The 19,526-nt window shown below is 42.5% G+C and overlaps 1 protein-coding gene across 1 annotated transcript in view; it reads left to right on the top strand.

Annotated features, from left to right (window-relative positions):
• otog (otogelin) overlaps nt 1-19,526 on the top strand; it is a 332,167-nt gene that overhangs the window by 170,716 nt on the left and 141,925 nt on the right. Inside the window, exons 26-30 of the mRNA XM_086008512.1 lie at nt 303-459; nt 1,368-1,394; nt 3,275-3,442; nt 5,158-5,218; nt 5,565-5,896. Coding sequence (XP_085864638.1) covers nt 303-459; nt 1,368-1,394; nt 3,275-3,442; nt 5,158-5,218; nt 5,565-5,896 — 745 coding nt within the window. The remainder of the gene's footprint in view (nt 1-302; nt 460-1,367; nt 1,395-3,274; nt 3,443-5,157; nt 5,219-5,564; nt 5,897-19,526) is intronic.

The following is a 19,526-nucleotide window of genomic DNA, read 5'->3' as shown; positions in this document are numbered from 1 at the left end:
TTAGGTCAGAAAGCTAAAAAGAATGCTATAAAAGCAAGTCAGTTTTTCATTGTCAATGCATATATCATTATCTTGTATTTTCAACTCGTATCTATGACAACTCTGTGGTTTTTGGAAAACATTTTTCTTGATATGTGGAAACTAGCCAGTAATGGTAGCATAGCCAAAAGTTAGTAAATCTGAATTTGTTGGTAAAAATTATATTGTTATATTAACTGGCTTTCCAGTCTTGTTTAATAACATATTTTGTAAATGACCCAATCCTCTTGTGTTTTACCACTTATGTCTTTGTTATTATTCAGGTTGATGTCACCTGGTTTTATTCCAACTGTTTGGCAGATACATGTGCCTGTAACCGAGGTGGAGACTGTGAGTGCTTCTGCACCAGTGTGCTAGCATATGCTCACATGTGCTGTCAACATGGGGTTGCAATTGATTGGAGAACCCCCACAATCTGCCGTAAGTATAGCAGCTATAGAAGGCAATTTTAGATTCCCCCTAGGGCACCAGGAGAACAATGCTGAAGCAGGGACCTACACCCTCCGAGTGTCATTGTCCCTTTAGCAGAGAGGTGCTGAAGTGGAGACTTGCAACCTGTGAATGCCATTGCCCCTTTCTTTTTGCTTTTGCAGCATGCTGCTTGTGATTGTGGGGCTCTTTGGAGGCTCAATGGGAAAGTGGACTTGCTTTCTACACCTCCCACACAGAGCCCAAAAAAAGTTGTACTTCTGATGCTATCAGATGTATGGAGTTCATCTCCTTTACATCATTGCATGTGGTCATGGAATGCTGTGCTCCTGCTGATAACAGCATGTTATAAATTAACAGAGTTCATTTTGGTTCCATAATTTTTAACCCTAAAGTAACCGAATATCAGAAACCTATTTCATATTGAACATAAATATCGGCTACAATTCCCTTTTCTTAAAAAAAAAAATCTGTTATCTTAATGTTTCTATTGACAAAAATAAAATTAATTTTAAGAATCATTATTTGGTGCTGTATTATTCTGAATCATCTATTTTTTAAAACCATATATCACTTTAAATTTATACAATTCACTTACATGGTGAGCTTCTAATCTGGACTTTATCTTCTTTGTGAGATTCTGAGTGGATAGCAGACACTTTCATATAAAAAGAGGGAGAACATTAATGAGCTGGTTATCCCAGGCTGCTTCCCTGCTAGCTAACTAAAAGGCAACTTTGGTAGACACCTGGGAACAGGTAGCCGACCTGTCCTCTCGGCTTGAGAAAACGCATGGCAAGGGGGGAAATATTCAAAAGGAATTTAACTATGTTCATTTGTTAGAAATTTGGCTGCACTAAAGCTCAATTTTAGTGACCTGTTTTTTCCCTTTCTTTCAGCCTATGATTGTGAATATTATAACAAAGGTAAGATTCAACTTTATGATGGTAATCTGTGAATCAGAACAGTTAAATATCTGAGGTTTTTCCAGTGTTTTGATTAAATGTGCTTCTTGCATTTTTGTCATGTCGAAAGATGGAATAATACTGATGGACAAACAGTTGTCATTCATCTTAAAGTAACTTACTGCTTTTACTGCTCAAATCGAGGAAATCTAAACTATAGTATTGACTACATGGAAGCTGACTGTCCAACATATTTGCGCTGAAAAGAGCTGGACAGATGGGTTGAAATATGCTTTTTAATATTAGTAATAAATGCTTTTGCATTAACGTAGAAGGCAAAGGAATTTATACAAATGTGTTACCACATCCGTACCTACTATCACACGGCAGAATTTCAACACCAGCATGTTAATTTACTGTGTAGTCATTAGATAACTGGCACGTTCTTGACGTACAGGTTCATGTTATAGTTTGCCTTCTCTACATTTCAAATGGAACTATCAATATTGTAGATTCCTTAGGATGCTGAACCACTTTTGGACCATGCTTAAAATTTAGTTGTGACACCCGCAAGCTTCGTAAACAACTGATCTTTGCCAAAATTTGATTTAAAGAATGTGTTAAGTCCTCTCAAGTTATTTCAATTCAATGTCTTTATTTTACAACCCCACTGAAAAGATATATAACATAAACTTTTTTACGGAGCATACACTGAGCATGAAATGGACAAAATTCACAACCGGCCATCCTTTCTCTAAAATTTTACAGCCTACTTTGGAACAAATAGTATATTTTCCATACCGCCAGCTGTAAAGTTAAAGAGAAATTCTTTAACTAAGTGGTCAGTTCAGCAAAAGAATTGTTATTTACACACAGAGAAAAATATACCTAATTGTACATCAGCTGCTTACTCTGTTTATAGAGTATAAGGCAGCTAACTGAGAAAAAAGAGAAATTAGTTTGAAGAACATGCCTCACAACACTGAAGCCTGGATACAGAGAAGCGACTGGATTATCAACAAGACTGAGCCCCTAGAGGGGGCTAAGTGTTTACTATATCAGTCATTTGAAAAGTAATATAGTATAATATCTCATTATGCAGATACCGTTTCTTTAAAAAAAAGGTTATTAAGGTGAACTGGTGACTGAGAAATTACATTATTTATAAATTATGTAACTTTTTCAACAAAAAAAATAACAGCAACATTGAGCAATTATAAGCAGTTCATAATTTGTTGTGTAGATGCAGATAGAATTTCATTCACCGTGACCTTGATTTCTAACTTTTATAACCTGATATAGTGTTGCACTTTGGATCTTCAAGAAAGTAATTCAACAGGGCAGCCTTTTCAAAGTTTGGTTCTTGGCATTATAGAAAGGACAGTGGAGCATCTTATCCCTGCTCCACCTCCCTTCCATCTCACAGGTACACCCAATTACATGAGATGTTCCACCTCATGACTGTGCTAAAAGGGATTAACTGCACCCAAACGATTCACGTGGTAGACCATGCTGCTTCTATCAAGTTTGGATGCAGCCAACATAGAAAGCTTTATTAACAAACTACCAAAGTGATACACAAAGGATCTTGGAAAATAAAGATGCCATTAATAACAGAGAAAAATAGAGACTGAAAAGTGGCAGAATCAAATGTTAATTAAATCCTGTTCATTCTTCAATGAAGGCACGAACAGTTTAAAGAGGAATAATAATAATCATAGATGATCTGCAAAAATTAACAAATGCAGTCAGAACAGGCGACAGATTATAGTGTCATTTTTAACATACTAAATTAAACTGATGGGGCCAAGTCAGTTCGGAAATTGTACAGGTACAGTTGAAGTTCACATTTACAATACCTGAATTTTCTAAATGAAACTGAATCTCTGTTCTACTTGCAGTGCTGGGAAAGGGTCCTTACTCACTGGTCAGTTACTTGGATGGCGATACAGTGGTGGCAGCCAATTTGTCAAGTGGTGCTGTTTTTCCAGCTACAAGAGAAATTTCCATGCCAGGGGTACTGACACTTTTTATGCTGACTCCAGGGCTGTACTCGCCGAAGCCACATGGTAAGCAAGTCTAAGACCAAGTCTAACAAACTTGGCAGGTATTCAGCAGCAATCGCTGGATATTTGTCAAAAAGCAACATTATAACTAGCAATGCTTTGCGCACTAGAATCATATGATCATATTCTTCACCTCATGATAAGCATGCAGTGTCAAACATATGTAAAAGTAGCAACCGAGAAGGAAACTTATTCTGCGTTTTTTTGTCATCCTCCTTTGCTTCTGAAAGTTCCCTGTTGCAGTTGCTAAAAGTAAAAAGCTGAAAGATGGAGGAGCCATAATGGTACAGCACTATAATAAACCTCAAAAACAGAGGTCAACAGTGGTCTTTCATCAACTTTTTCCTCTTGTTGGTCCTAGTCATTTTCAGACAGCATCTTCATGTTTTACTGTAAAGAATAGATGTAGATTCACTCAAATAGATGTAGATGTACAGCTTTTGTATAGATGTAGATTGGAAACTTTAGAATAATCCTAGATGTACAACTTGAGAATACAACCTTAGAGTTTGTGTCTGCATATATGTGTACAGGTTTAGTATAGGTTTAAGTGTATGTATACAACTTTAGAATAGTTTTGGATGTATAGAGTTACACACTCTCTTTGTGACTGTTTTCAATACATACATTTTACTAATTTTCTCTTTTATTGCTCCTCCTGAACTGAAGGTGCTTATTTATGGCTCCACCGGGGCTAGGCACCCTCCAGTAGCTCACCCCAGTGTCCATTCTTATATGTAGTGATTGCCAGCAATGTAAAAGACCCCAACCAAGCAAGAACCCAAAGTGATTATTTTTCACTCCTTACCTAGTTCAAGGTCACTGATGCCAATTATATAACCTGTCAAGTCCTCTGAGATCAACAAAGATAGAACCAGTGGGGAATAAACTTGGAATTTTCTTATCTGTGTGGCTCATCTGCAAACTAGGGTACATTTTCTGATGCAGGTGCAGTTTATTCCCAGATTGGTAGAAATGGATTCAAAGTACACCCAACGTAAAGTAAGTTGTTTGCACCCATTTATCTGAGGTTAGCTAATTATCATTATTAGGCATAGCTCCAGCTGCAGATTTGGACATGTGGTGGAGCACACCAATGGTGAGAGCAGAAAATTGAGGTGCAGATGCAATTTGATGGAATGCAGACAGTTAAAGGTGAGTGGCAGAATAGATTGAAGGGAAAGAGGACTAAGAAATGACAAGCAAAAATAAAGTGAAGGAAAACCCAATTTGTAGGCACAAGTCTGCAGGCAAGTAATGGAACAGCCCAGCACCCAGCCCTGTTTGATGGCTGCTGAAGTGAAGGTGGTTCTGCATGAAGTAGTCGCTAGGAAGGTGGTCCTATTTGCTATTCCATGACACCATCCTGAAAGGTCAGCATTGCAACATGCTTGGAAGGAGATGGAATCAACTGAGCAGTACGAACACTGCTTGAGCCAGTCCTATGCTGCAGGTGTCCTTGCAGCAGATGGCATACCTATGTATCTGGCTCTCTGCTGACCCAAATTCCGTAAAGACAGTTGCTTAATGACTTTTTCAGGTAGGTTAGACATAGCCCGTAGATATGTGGTGTGACAATTTGGTGGGTGAGGCCACTGTGCATTGAGTTTTTGCATACAGTACCATTGAAACCATGACCTACTGTAATTGGGGTTTTTCTGAAACCCATCCAGCATTATGGTCGGTTGTGCATTCAAATATCATATTTATGCCATTAGTTTTGCTGTTGCAGCCTCTCTTGGGAACTGAAGCTTCTCCATGTACTAATGCTCTGCCAACGTGAGGTATGTGCACCTCTGTTTGTAAATGCAGGTGTAACCGTACCAGTGAATGGCCACAGATTCAACTCTGGTGCAGCCAGAAAAAAGGATATTCTCTCTCTCTCGGATGTTTTCTATGTTAAAGATGCTACATAAATGCAGGTTCTAGTTTTATTAGGAGACCAACTTGAGAGATATGTACAGTCTGCCAGTGAAGTTGAGGTGCTATTTTATTAGCTGCAGCTGATAAAGATAACCCTCCACCTTCTATTCAAAGAGTAAGACAAGCTTTCTAAGAACGTAGTGCTCTCTAACATGATTCAATAACGTGCTATTTCACTCACAACTTTCCCCAACCACTACAGCGACACCACTTCCCAAACATTTTATTTTACATTTCTTTATTTGTTTTCAACAGATGCATCACTAGTTTCCTTGGAAGTGGCCGACAAACCAAATTACTTTCTTCACACTGGATTTGATGGCGTCTTGCACCTCAGTAAATGGGAATACAACAAAACTTTTCAAAAAGCGGCAACATTTATATTCCACAAGGATGCATGGGTTTTAGGATATGATGCCTTTGAGTCTTGCATAAGGCCAGGATTCTTTGTTCATCACATGAACTCCTTGCTCCACTTGATGAAATACAATCACTCGGAGGGGTTCAGACATGCTACTCTCTTCCAGCTTGCAGGTGAGTAAGTAATGTCCTCAGTCAAAATGTAAATAGATTAATTGTTAATGAACACATTTTAAAAATGTGCCATTTTAAAGCGGGAACCTACTGTTCATTGTAATTCATTAAAATACATTTTGACATGAAGCTTCTGATGGGCAAAGCCTTATTTTCTAATTGACATTCTCTTTTGGGTATCCTTTTATATTTACATCTCTCTGTTTTCTAATCTGGAGTTTTAGTTCTGTTTCGAGTTGGTTATTTCTCAAATGTTGGATGGAGTTGAGCTCTGTAAAGAAAAAAACATTTTGTCCATTGAAGCCTGCCCTTCTAGTAACAAACTCTACCAGCCCAACATTTAACTGCATTTTGAACACCCTAAATATGTCTTCTGGCTCTACAATCTTTACATATCTTGATGAAGTAACACTTTAACCTTCTTTTCTCCAAGACTGTACAGCTTAAACTTCTGTTATTTCTTATACCTAATCTCCTTTACACTTTGTTGTTCTTCATTGCACTCTCCTACTACAGTATGTTAAGAGTTATTAGGGGCAAAAATGTTTGGCAGGAAAATGGAAACGGAGTTTCTTTGAGGCAGCTTTAAAATTGAAGATAGGGAGTTCCTTTGGAGCTTTGAAGAGATAGTGAAGGACTAAAGTTGAAACCATCAAATGTTATACAGTGATTGCTGTTGGTTAAAGTAATGAGAAACATGAAGAAACTGTATTTTGAAGAATAAATACATTTCCCCATTAAGAGGAAGATGTCGTAATTCAGCCATTACACTGTTAGAAGATGGTGTGAACAGTGAAAGGTTGCGATATCAAGGAAATTGCTTACTGTAGAGTGGTATTGTAAGCAAGTAAGAGAGAGGACTGCACTCTGTGGTACCCCTGGATTAATGCAAAAAGGTTCAGAGCATTAGTCATAAACAGCGATTTTGACAAAACTATGCCATGATCATGGTTTTGGTAGGAGGATACATGAGAGCCAATTTTAACTACAGGCGAAGAGCTGCGGGTGGCAGGGGGAGTGCACCCACCGCCCACGTGTTCTTGTTGGTGTGAGGCCTGGGCTTCATTTACAAGCTGATGACGAGCTATGAGAACCAACGGGCAGCCCACTGCAACTTGCTGGTTCTGGGAGAATGGGAAAATCATTCAGCTTCCATGCTGAGCTAATCGACAATTGGCGCTTGGGGGAAGGGGGAAAGGCAATCTAAGGTGGGGGGGGGGGGGTTGGGGTTCTTGGATGGGCTGGCAGTGGCCCGGAGTTTTTAAGATACTTCGCGCAATAAATTACTTTTTGGAGTTTAGCGACTGTTTTTAAGTAAACAAAGTTGAAACACTGCTGAAATAACAAGATGAATGACCAGTTGTTCGGTTTTTCGATGGTATTGGTTGAGGGAGAAATGTTGTCTAGTACACTGGGAGAACTCCCTGCAGTTTGAATAGTTTACTGGGACATTGAATGACCACCTGAACTGCCAAAATGTGCAGACAGCAGTTTGATTTTCCACACAAAGAATGCCTCCTCCAACATAGCAGCATTTTTTTAGGGTTGTACTTGAGTGTTGGCCTAAATTATGTTTTCAAAGCTTGTTGTGGGACACAAATCCACAACCTGATTTTGATTGTTGAAAATAGACACCTGTTTAATGTTTTTGAAATTAAGATGAGAAGTTCAATAACAGATGCACGACCAAAAAAACTTTTATCATTAAGTCAAATTGTCTAAAACGAGGATTCTGTTCACAAGGAGAGATCAACTGTAGTTGACTCAGTTAGCAAAACATTCAATTAATATGTTAATGGTCGCATTATGGACTTCACTGTGTTTTTCAATGCATAATAATGGTAGGCTGACACAGCTGTGGACGGCACGCTCCAACTTAAAAAAAAAAAATGACAGATTTTGTCAATGTTAAGTGCCTGTTGTCCACTGACAAATGTCTTTAATCACAGTTTTGTTGAGAATTTAATAGGTGGTCTGACATGGGTCCTGCCCACCAGTGGTATGTTTAAAAAAGAGCATTTATACTGGAAACCAGCTTGCTTTCAAACAGTACCTCCTCCTTTCTTTTAAATGAGAGATCCTCAGTGGTAATCTATTAAGGAGTACCATTGATTTAGCTTTTAAATTGCAGGGATCTTGCTCTCAAAGCCATTTATGCTAAAAATCCAATCTATGCCAATGAAAAACTAAAACAATTTACCTCAGCAAGTGGGACCAGATCAAATGATCAAGAGGCATTACATTAATCACCACATCCAAGGATTCAAGTTTCAGCATTTTTATAAGCAAAGCACCGTTGTACTTGATTCATTCCTCAGCACACTTTCTTAGGCACAGCCTGGACCTAACATGCTGACACAGGGTAATTACACATTCTAAAAATACAGCACCATTTGTTTAAGTTAATGGAAAAGTTATACCAGCTACAGAGTGCAGAGGGAAAGACAGATTCAGTTTCATGCTGACTATTGTAAATGCCTGGCATATTAGATCAGAGATCAAATCCAACTAGGGAATCAATATTCTAAGGGGAATGGAAGGATGAGTGAAAAGAACAGAATAATAGATAGGTTTTCAACAAGCAAATATCTATTTCTTATAGTACATTGATTAAAAAATTCCAACTATGGAATAGCTATTTCTTTTTCATTTAATTTCAGTCCCACAATTTCCCTCTTTCTCTCCCTGGAAGGATTGTTTGTTACAGTCTTCCACAGCTCCATCACTGCCACTTCATGATTGAAAGGGTGGAGCCAGGGAGTGGTGGGGGGAGGTGGGGGGTGAAGAGAAGACCCTTACACAGCTGGCTGTGTCAGTTTTTCTTACCTTATTCCCTGCCTAAAATGGAATTTACCATCACTGCCAGGTGCTGCAACTAGTGCCCAGAATGAGAACTGACAAAAGCTCCTCTTAAAAATTATAGATAAAAAGTAAAATCAGGAATGCTGGAAACCTGAAACAAAAACAATTCTGAAAGTGGATAACTGGTCAGTCCATGGGCCAGAAATTAGGATCGGGTGCTTGCCGCGCGTGCAAGCCCCCGATGTGCACTCGCCCTGCGCGCCGACATCTGGAGCCCGGGCCTGCTTGCATTTCCTGTCACTGGCCCGGTTCAGCTGTCGGCGCGCTGTGCTTACCTGATCCAGCGGCGTAGTTAGTGCGACGTGCCGGCTGGGATCAGGTGAGCACTCTGCAGCCAATCAGGGGAGGGGAAACTCATTCATGAAAAGTACGGGCGCCCAAAAGACTAGTTTAACTTTAATTAAAATTTTAATAAACATCCCAATAATTAAATAAACTATAAATAACTTTAAAAAACTATTTAAAACAATTAATAAAATTTTTGAAAAAAATATTTTTTTACGAAATCGGGTCTAAAAATAAACTTACCTTACTGTAAAGTCCTTATAAACAATGAATCTGTGGAAAAAAATGTAATAATTTTAAATAATAGACCACTTACCTTCAAGAATCCACTCCTTACGCCTCCTTTTTTCATTTCTAAAAGGTTCAGCCCTTGCACACGCGCAAACCTGTCAAAAAGAAGGAAGACTCTGCGCGCACGCGTTGGACCTCTTAACCACTTGGTTCCATGGAGAGGAAATGCCGGTTTTCCGCGCATGTGCTGTGCATGCTGAAATCCGGCACTTCCAACGGGCCCATGCGTGAGTACACCGTCCGTACTCACGCGTTGGGACCGGAATTACTGGCCCAATATCTGAAAGGGGAAAAAAAGTTATCATTTTGTATGGGACCCATGATAAAACTGGCAAGGGTAACAAGATGTGAGGGGTGGAGCAGCAGGTCGAGGTATGGTTATCCCACACAAAGGGTAGCCTGTCTATCTTTCACATACTAACTTACCTGCGTGTATTTCCCACTCGGACCACTGGGGCTCGGGGTTATCATTAACAGACCGTAAAAATGAGTAAAAGCCTTCAACCCATCCGAGTACAGATTTGGCTCAAACCATTTTCTTGTCTTCTACTATGTTGCTATCAAGTCTGTATTCCACTGCATTCTATTGAATAAGGAATCTGTGTTTTTTGTACTGCTTCCAGACGTGAGACATTCAAGTCACCTCTTGCTCAGTGGGAATCAAGGCTGTGAACCTGCACCACCGTGTCACTGTTACAGGTCTTATTTCTTGAAAACTGACAAATTCCACTTCTTAGTTAAAATAAAATCAACTCGCACTTGCAGAATAAATGAATGTTCAACAGGTATTCTACTACCTGTCGGTACAGATACAACAATCTGTGTGCTGCATATCAAAAGAGACAAGGAAGAATGCAAATGCTTGAAGTAAGAACAACTATTGCTTGAAATACACTGCGGGCCTGAAGGAGAAAGATAGATTAATATTTTGGGTGAAACTTCGGTGGAATGCGGTGGATATTTATTATTTTTTTGAAAGGAGCTGCTCTGCTGGCTCTTTTCTCACCCTCGACAGTTCTGGCATTTTCCACTAGAAGTGATATCGGGCATACAACATGTCTCCCCACATATGGGTAGGCATATCATAATTAGATGCAGATTTCTGGAAAACATCATACAATGTAATCAGTCACTTGTGTCTTAGTAACACTCAGCACAAGGAATGTCAGTGTGTTCTTGGCACTAGCATTGACAGCAACTGTGAGGGACAAGGAGTATTAAGTTCAAGAGCTGTTTAGCGCTTGCAATAATTCATGGGGCAATCATTTGCATAGGTCAAGGTGCTTTAGTTTTCACAACATTTAAAAACACCATTTTTTAGTCTGCGTCCAGGACCGAGTCCACAGCCTTGTCCACTCCTTGGGCTGGATTTTGTCAATGGGGAGCTTTTGGAGGCGGGACTCCCACTTGTCGGGTTTTAGTCCCACCACCATCGACTTGTGGCCAACACATGCTATTTTCCCTTGATTGATCGTGTTAAGCCAGCCCAGCGGGTTTAGCGGGCCAATTAAGGGGAAGCCGGTTACAGAGAACGTCAGTGTATGACGTTTCATCTGTCAAAAATTTTTGACAGATGAATTGTTATCGTTTGACAGCTCTGTGAAGCTGTCAAACACTGACATTCTCTGTTGTTTGATGTGTTCTTGTATTCAAGACTCATCAAATCTCTTTTGTGAGCAGAAATTAGATGGTTGTTGCATCGGAGAATGCAGCAGCCATCTGTCATCTCTGCCGGTGAGATGCAAGAGTCTCTGCATCCCCAACGGTTGAAGCCTGCAGGAAGAAACAAAGGTAAGTAAACATTTTCTATCACTTTCCACTCACCTCACATACTCACCTCTCCACACTTGCATCCATCACTTACCTCCACAGTGCACTTTTGCACCCCGCAGACCCCCGCAGACCCACTGCTCGCCTCGGTGACCCTGGCGGGGTTTCCCGACGTCGGGAGGCCTGCACCTCTGGTGGAAAAATGGGGATAACCCTCTTAACTGCCTGTTAACTGCCTGTTAACTACCTGTTAACATGCAGTTAAGTGGCTGTACTCCCCTTCCGACTCCAGGAGACGGGTCGGCTACCTGCCTCCTGGGAAGATGGCATGGAGGCGGGTTGGGGGGCAGGATGGGTACCCGCCCCCAGATTCTGCCATTTTCCCGGCAGTCCCGCCTCCAAATCCGCCTCCCCAGGGCTGGCAAAATCGCTCCCCTTGTCTTTACTGGCCGATCAGTGAAGACACTAAACAGAGGCAAAGCAAGTACTGCTGAGAGTGAGGGATAATTCAACTGTGATGTCCAGTGAAGAGCTGCAGAGGCTTAGGAGCTAGTCACCCAATTGTATTGAGGCAGAGAATAGTTCCTGGCGAATGGTGAGCTAAAGAGAGGGGGAGAAAAAAAATAGGTGTTCAATAGGATAAAACAGCACCAAGACTTTAAACCTCATGTTTTTGTGTGTTCATAAAAATCAGTAAAAAGACTAATTTTATATGCGGAGTGAAAAACAGCACTCCGCTCCGTGTCAAACAGGAAAATAGGAATTGCTAGACATAAAAAAGACAAACAGTCCATACTGGTAGTCTCATCAGCAGTTCCCCCACTTTCTCTGATGTACTCCAACATATATATCCTAGCATGCACAATGAATTATTTTCATGTCCTAAGACCATGACCCTCTTCTCAATTGTACAATTGCTTGCAGTATCAAAAATTAGAAGAGAGTTCTTACATATAATTTTAATGTTAGCCAAATCTTCAACAATTCTGATACATCCGCCTTTCGGATGAGACGTTAAACCGAGACCCCGTCTGCTCTCTCAGGTGAACGTAAAAGATCCCATGGCGCTATTATGAAGAAGAGCAGGGGAGTTATCCCCGGTGTCCTGGCCAATATTTATCCCTCAAACAACATAACAAAAACAGATTATCTGGTCATTATCACATTGCTGTTTGTGGGACCTTGCTGTGCGCAAATTGGCTGCCGCGTTTCCCACATTACAACAGCAACACCATTTCCAACGTTTACTAGTTTTATTGGTGTACACTAGTCAGTTTTCTTAGTAAATTAAACATTTTTTAACATGTAAAAACTTTTAAATGTGCCTACTAGTAGTTGTGTACCTAAAAAGAAAATTGAGGTCAATTTGAAGAACCTCCTCGAATGGCCGCAAACGGTTGCAATCGGTGGAAACTCACCATGCTCATTATTTCAATCTGGAGGCGTGGCCAGCTTTGTGGGCGGGGCCGGCTTCCAGCACAGTCTTTTTGAACCAGCGTTAAAGATCGTGGAATCTCCATTTACGCTTGACGTAACTTGCGTTTAAAGTTCTTTTCTGCTGGTTTGGCTGATTTTAGCTGATACCACTAATAAAACCAGCGCAAACTAGCAGAAACTTTAGGCCTATATGTCTTTGCTCAGCCACAAACCCTTTATGCTCTATGCTTTACATTTGCCCTTCTTATACGCTCTGTATCTGATCATTTGCGTGCCATTGATCCACAGCTTATGTATCTTCATTCTGTATTAAACAGACGTCTAGTATAATATTTTGCACCCTAATAGCATTAACATCTGCTGCCTTGTCCAGTTATGCAGGATTTCATTCATAAACGTTGGACTTTTTAAATCATAAACTTAAAGATTAATGGGAGAAACCTGACCCAAGGCACAGAACCAAAGGGCGTTATATTATTTAACCAAGTGTGCATGGTTCCAATTAATCTGCTTCTTGTCCATAGCTGAATGAAGTGTGGCAGAAAACTGTCCCACAGCCTCTGGATTATGCCCTATGCTCATGAGAAGTCCCATTTTGTGTAACATTACCAATACTTACTAGTTTGAATTCCTTTTTTTAGTGCGTCCCTTATTATTCACTTCCAAATCATAGCTTGTTCTGTGATGTATGTGCTTACCTCTTCAATCATAATTACTTGATAAAAATACCACTTATAATAATTGTACAAAAACACATACACATCATTTAGTGTTATAAAAACTGATGCACTTTTAAATTATGGTCTGTATTTCATTCTGGGAATTTCTAAGGTACTAGAACAGTCCATCACTTTTTGAATCTCCCATAAACTAGAGCAACAGTAAAGGTTAAGCTGTAGAGTTTCTGCTATGGGTGCAATTGACTTTGGGAGCGCAAATTGCACCCGGAATTTTGCTAGATTTGGGAAGTGTTTTTTTCCTTGAGTTTCTGGTCAAACTCATTTGCATATCGCCAAACATAAAATCTGCCATGAACCAGTGCAATTGGGCAGTGTTTTAGACCATTTTTTTTTAAAGTTTGCTTTAAAAAATACTCCTTGATAGAGTTTGATTAAAATTTTAGCATTTTAATCAAAGTGTCTAGTCCAGCACCTGTGAGTAACCCGATTTTAAATAACTGAAAATGACTTTAAAAGAACTCTACAAAACCATTAGCTAGTTACATTGGTTGTACAGTAGTCAGTTTATTACATTTAAAAAAAAGTTATATACAAAAGCTTTTAAAATGTGTCTTAGTGTCCTTGCACCTAAAAGAAAAAGCTTATCTTTTAGAGCCTCCTCGAAGGCCTGCAAACAAGCACAATTAGTGGAAACTTGCAATGGTGATTAATTCAATCTGGGGATGTGGCCTGTTTTGTGGGCAGGGTTGGCTTCTAGCGCAATATTTTTTAAACTAGCGCAAAAGATGGCCGGAAACTTGAATTGCACCGAACGTAATTTGTGCTTAAAATTCCGCAATCATTTGCGCTGGTTTCGCCGATTTTAGGTGAAATGTGCCAAAAAAAGTGTAACCGAGTGGAAACTCCAGGCCAGGGAGTTCAAAAATAAGAACTGCACAAATTCTTGGCAAGGATTATCAAATAGAGTAATGATTTGTTTATTTAGTCTCATTTCCCCGTTTAATAGTGTATATACTTAGAGGCTTATGATGCTGTCTCATACCAACATGCAATTAATATGTTCATATCTAAATGTATTTACTCAGTGTCACAGTTGTGTAGCTCTACAGGCAGCAGATGGCAGTATATATGTTCCCATTATTTAAGTGCTTATGTTTCCTCATCCTCATGAACCATCATACATGTAATTAACATCATATTAACATGGAATTTAACTAGTTGCCACTTAAATAATTGCATCAGTATGTTCGTAATTACTTTACTTTTTGTCTCTAATGTATCACTAGAAGAGATTTCAGCATTATCCTTTAGAACCACTATCCTATTCTTCGAGTTTCTCCTCATCTTACTTTAGTTTACATGCAGGCTTAAAAAACGCAGTAATTTCTCAAATAAATTAATTTACTGTTGCAAAAAAGGAAGCAATTACCTTCAGTAGGATACTGATGCAGAGTGGAGTGACAAAAATCCAGGTTAATAGGGCTACATTGTGAAGAGAGACTCAGATGAACTTGTTTTCATTGGAGACTAGGTTGAGAAGAGATATGATTCAGATATTCAAAATGCTGCGAGGCATGAATAATTTAAATGTGGACAGGATACTTAAATTGGACTGCAGGTGCACAACTAAATGACATGACAGAATTAAGAAGCCTTAGATTAGAGATAACAGGAATGTCACTACCCACCTATAGTTGTGACATGGAAGAAACCCCTATGGTAAGCAATCAATGTGACAGTTAAATCTCTTAAAAAAGAGCTGAATAGGAATTGTTTACATATGCCTTTCTTATATGATGATCCATATCGGCCTCCTCCTGACATCCCCGCCATCACAGAAGCCAGTCTTCAGCCAGTTCAATTCACTCCGCGTGATCACAAGAAACGGCTGAGCGCACAGGATACAGCAAAGGCTATGGGCCCTGACAACATGCCGGCTGTCGTGCTGAAGACTTGCGCGCCAGAACGAGCCGCTCCTCTAGCCAAGCTGTTCCAGTACAGCTACAACACTGGCATCTACCCGACAATGTGGAAAATTGTCTTGGTATGTCCTGTCCACAAAAAGCAGGAGAAATCCAATCCGGCCAATTACCGCCCCATCAGTTTACTCTCAATCATCAGCAAAGTGATGGAAGGTGTCATCGACAGTGCTATTAAGTGACACTTGCTCACCAATAACCTGCTCACCATGCTCAGTTTGGGTTCTGCCAGGACTTTATTATAGCCTTGGTCCAAACATGGACAAAAGAGCTGAATTCCAGAGGTGAGGTGAGAGTGACTGCCCTTGAGATCAAGGCACCAGTTCACCGAGTGTGGCATCAAGGAGCCCTAGTAAAATTGAAGTCAATGGGAATCAGGGGGGAAACTCTCCACTGGGTGGAATCATACCTGGCACAAACGAAGATGGTTGTGGTTGTTGGAGGTCAATCATCTCAACCCCAAGACATCGCTGCAGGAGCTCCTCAGGGCAGTGTCCTAGGCCCAACCATCTTCAGCTGCTTCATCAATGACCTTCCCTCCATCATAAGGTCAGAAGTGGGGATGTTTGCTGATGATTGCACAGTGTCCAGTTCCATTCGCGACTCCCCAGATAATGCCCGCATGCAGCAAGACCTGGACAACATTCAGGCTTGGGCTGATACGTGGCAAGTAACATTCACGCCACAGAAGTGCCAGGCAATGACTATCTCCAACAAGCAAGAGTCTAACCACTGCCCCATGACATACATCGTCGTTACCATTGCCGAATCCCCCACCATCAACATCCTGGGGGTCACCATTGACCAGAAACTTAACTGGACCAACCACATAAATACTGTGGCAACAAGAGCAGGTCAGAGGCTGGGTATTCTGTGGTGAGTGTCTCACCTCCTGACTCCCCAAAACCTTTCCACCATCTACAAGGCACAAGTCAGGAGTGTGATTGAATACTCTCCACTTGCCTGGATGAGTGCAGCTCCAACAACACTCAAGAAGCTCGACACCATCCAGGACAAAGCAGCCTGCTTGATTGGCACCCCATCCACTACCTTAATCTTTCACTCCCTCCACCACCGGCGTACCATGGCTGCAGTGTGTACCATCTACAAGATGCACTGTAGCAGCTCACCAAGGCTTCCTCAACAGCACCTCCCAAACCCGCGACCTCTTCCACCTAGAAGGACAAAGACAGCAGGCGCATGGGAACACCACCGCCTCCAAGTTCCCCTCCAAGTTACACACCACCCTGACTTGGAAATATATCACTGTTCCTTCATTGTCGCTGGGTCAAAATCCTGGAACAGCACTGTGGGAGCACCTTCACCACACGGACTGCAGCGGTTCAAGAAGGCGGCTCACTGCCACCTTCTCAAGGGCAATTAGGGATGGGCAATAAATGCTGGCCTTGCCAGCGACGCCCATATCCCAGGAATGAATAAAAAAAATACATTCTGTATCTGATCATTTGCATGCCATTCATCCACAGCTTCTGTGTCTTTGTTCTGTATGAAACATTAGAAGTTAGTTAATAATAATGATAATTACATAAAATACCACTGCAGTGTTCTCAATTATTGTTGTGTGCCCAGTCTTCCAGAATTAATTTAATAATTCCCCCTTATCTTTCTACACAAACAGAAATTTCATCTGCCCTATTTAGTGCTTTAAAAAGTTAAATGAATGATTTCATAGTAGCATTGAAGACAAGGGCTTTGGCACAAAGAACCACCTGGGAAAGAAATGTATCCAAAGGCAGACCTGGTAATAAAATTAACCTACTGCTCCTCTCCAGATGTCTAATATAATATTGCACCCAAATAGTACTAACACCCGTTGCCTTGTCCTGTTCTGCAGGATTTCATTCATAAATGTTGGACTGAAACTCATATGGATGTTGCATGCAAACTGAGGTGTCCAAATTATGGCCCTCAAATCCTGGCCTGTGAAGCCCCATTGACATAGGCCCAGATTTAGAATTTTTAGCCACTGGCAGTTTGGCAAAGTCTGTTTTCAGTGCTGCTCATCATTAATGGATAAATCTTATATCCATCAATGACAGGACAGTACTAGGAATAGTGGCCTAGAAATTCAGTTGCGTTCGCCAGCCGTTAGCGCCTTAGGAGGAGTAGATCTCGAGCGCTAGGCACTTAGTGGCCGGGCGCAGAACGATTTGCGCCTACGCCCAACTTCAGTAGACATTTAGCGCCGGCGCAAAGTGTTTGCGCGCGCTCAGCTGCGCGCGCAACTTATGACATCATTTCGTCGTGCAACGCCCTTTGTGCGCGCCAAACCGGAACTTCAGTCGCGCCCGCCCAATGTGGGCGTGGCGGTGTTAAGAACTGTGAAGTGGAACGCAGCAGAGGCCCTGCGGGCCTCGGGGAGCGCTAATTAAAGGGCACTTAGACTGAACTATAAAGGCCAGCCATTTTGCTGCAATGACTTTAGTGCAACGGATTTCTGGACAGAGACCAAGGAAGACACCTTACTGATTTGGCCCAACATAGGAGAGGTATTTTTGGCTTCTGGCCAGAGCTTGGAAATTTGACTCATTGTGATTTCACTGTTTGCAAGTATATTATGGGGGCTGCATGGGGTTCCAACCCTCAGTTCCAGCATTATGTGCGAAGGGCTCACAGACGCTGTGTGAGAGGGGCAGCCATGCCTAGACGCAGAGGGGGCATCAGGCGTCGGCAACGTAGGCCTTACCCACTCAGGGAATACCGCCAGCAGGTGTCCTATCTCACCATGACTGCCGCGCAGTGTGTTAAGAGGCTGCGCTTCAGAAGGGAGGTGGTTGCAGAGATCTGCCAGCTGCTTCACAGAGATCTGCGTCCACAGCTGATGTGCAGGACGTCTCTGTCGGTGGAAGTGAAGGTCACGGTGGCTCTGAACTTTTATGCAAGCGGCTCCTTCCAAGCCGCTGCTGGGGACATAGCTAACATCTCCCAGTTCACCGTGCATCGCTGCATCCGGCAGGTCACCGATGCCCTTTTCACAAGGAGACACCAATTCATCTCCTTCCCCATGACCCTAGAGAGGCAGGAGCAGCGTGCAGTCGGATTTGCGAGGATCGCCAACTTCCCCATGGTGCAGGGCGCCATTGACTGCACGCATGTGGCTTTGCGGGCACCTATCGACAATGCCGAGGATTACCGCAACCGGAAGGGCTACCATTCCCTCAATGTACAGCTGGTGTGTGACCACAGGCAGCGCATCCTAGCTGTCAATGCCCGCTTTCCAGGCAGCAGCCACGATGCATTTATCCTGCGACAGACTACTGTGGCTGACATGTTCCAGGCACAGCCTCCCCCAAGAGGGTGGCTTATCGGGGACAAAGGCTATCCTTTGTGTACATGGCTCATGACCCCGCTCCGCGCGCCCAGGACCCCTGCTGAGGAGGCATACAACGAAAGCCATCAAGCCACAAGGAACATCATAGAGCAAACGATTGGCGTCCTCAAGCAACGGTTCCGCTGCCTGGATCGCTCCGGCGGATCTCTGCAGTATTCGCCGGATAGAGTCTCCCAGCTCGTCGTCGTTTGCTGCATGCTTCACAACCTGGCTATCCGCAGGACTCAGGCACTGCCACCTCACGTTGGACCACCACCTCAGGAGGACGAGCATGAGGAGGAGGAGGAGGAGGAGTACCAGCCCAGGAGGGAGCCACAAGGTCCAAGGGCCGTCCGTCGGCGGCTTATTGAACGACACTTCTAGGCCCCCTGTCAGGGAATGGCTTGCGGCAATGAACGCACATGAATGCAGCCGCTCCGCAAGCCCTCAGCCGGTTAACGTAACAACCACTTGAAACATCACACATGGACAAGCTGAATAAAGAAAAAGCTTTACTGAACAAACTCAGGGCCCTTCCCACATGAAACCGAAAAACAGACAACACCCCCAAAAAACACTCAAATACATATCTCACTCCCACAACCTGGGGAGGAATAACAAAACTTGTCCATCCAAATGGCCTTCATCCTCGGCCTTACCAAAAGAACCCCCCCCATAGACAAGACAACCACCCCCATATAAAAAAACATTTGCCAACACACTCTACTTTGTGTGCCGAGAGGGCGAGTCCTTGTCCAGGCTTTTCCGGCCCCTGGCCGACCTGCTGCTCCGCCTCAACCTGGGCCCTGTGGGTGCTGCAAGGCTGGGGGAAGGCTCCTGAGGGGCACATTGCGTGACGGCAGATGCCCTTGGGGGTCGGCCTAGACGAGCTCTGGCCCTCGAGGGGCCGGCTGCTGACTGCTGCAGCTGTGGCTGGGCAGCATCAGTCCCTCCAGCAGCTCGTCGCAGCTTCGCTGGGGGAGTGGCAGTGGCGG

This window comes from Somniosus microcephalus, chromosome 15, assembly GCF_052327205.1.
Source record: "Somniosus microcephalus isolate GS21.2 chromosome 15, FLI_Smic_1.0, whole genome shotgun sequence".
NCBI lineage: Eukaryota > Metazoa > Chordata > Chondrichthyes > Squaliformes > Somniosidae > Somniosus > Somniosus microcephalus.
The sequence above is the reverse complement of the archived record's forward strand: the minus strand, read 5'-3'. Positions and strand labels throughout refer to the sequence as shown.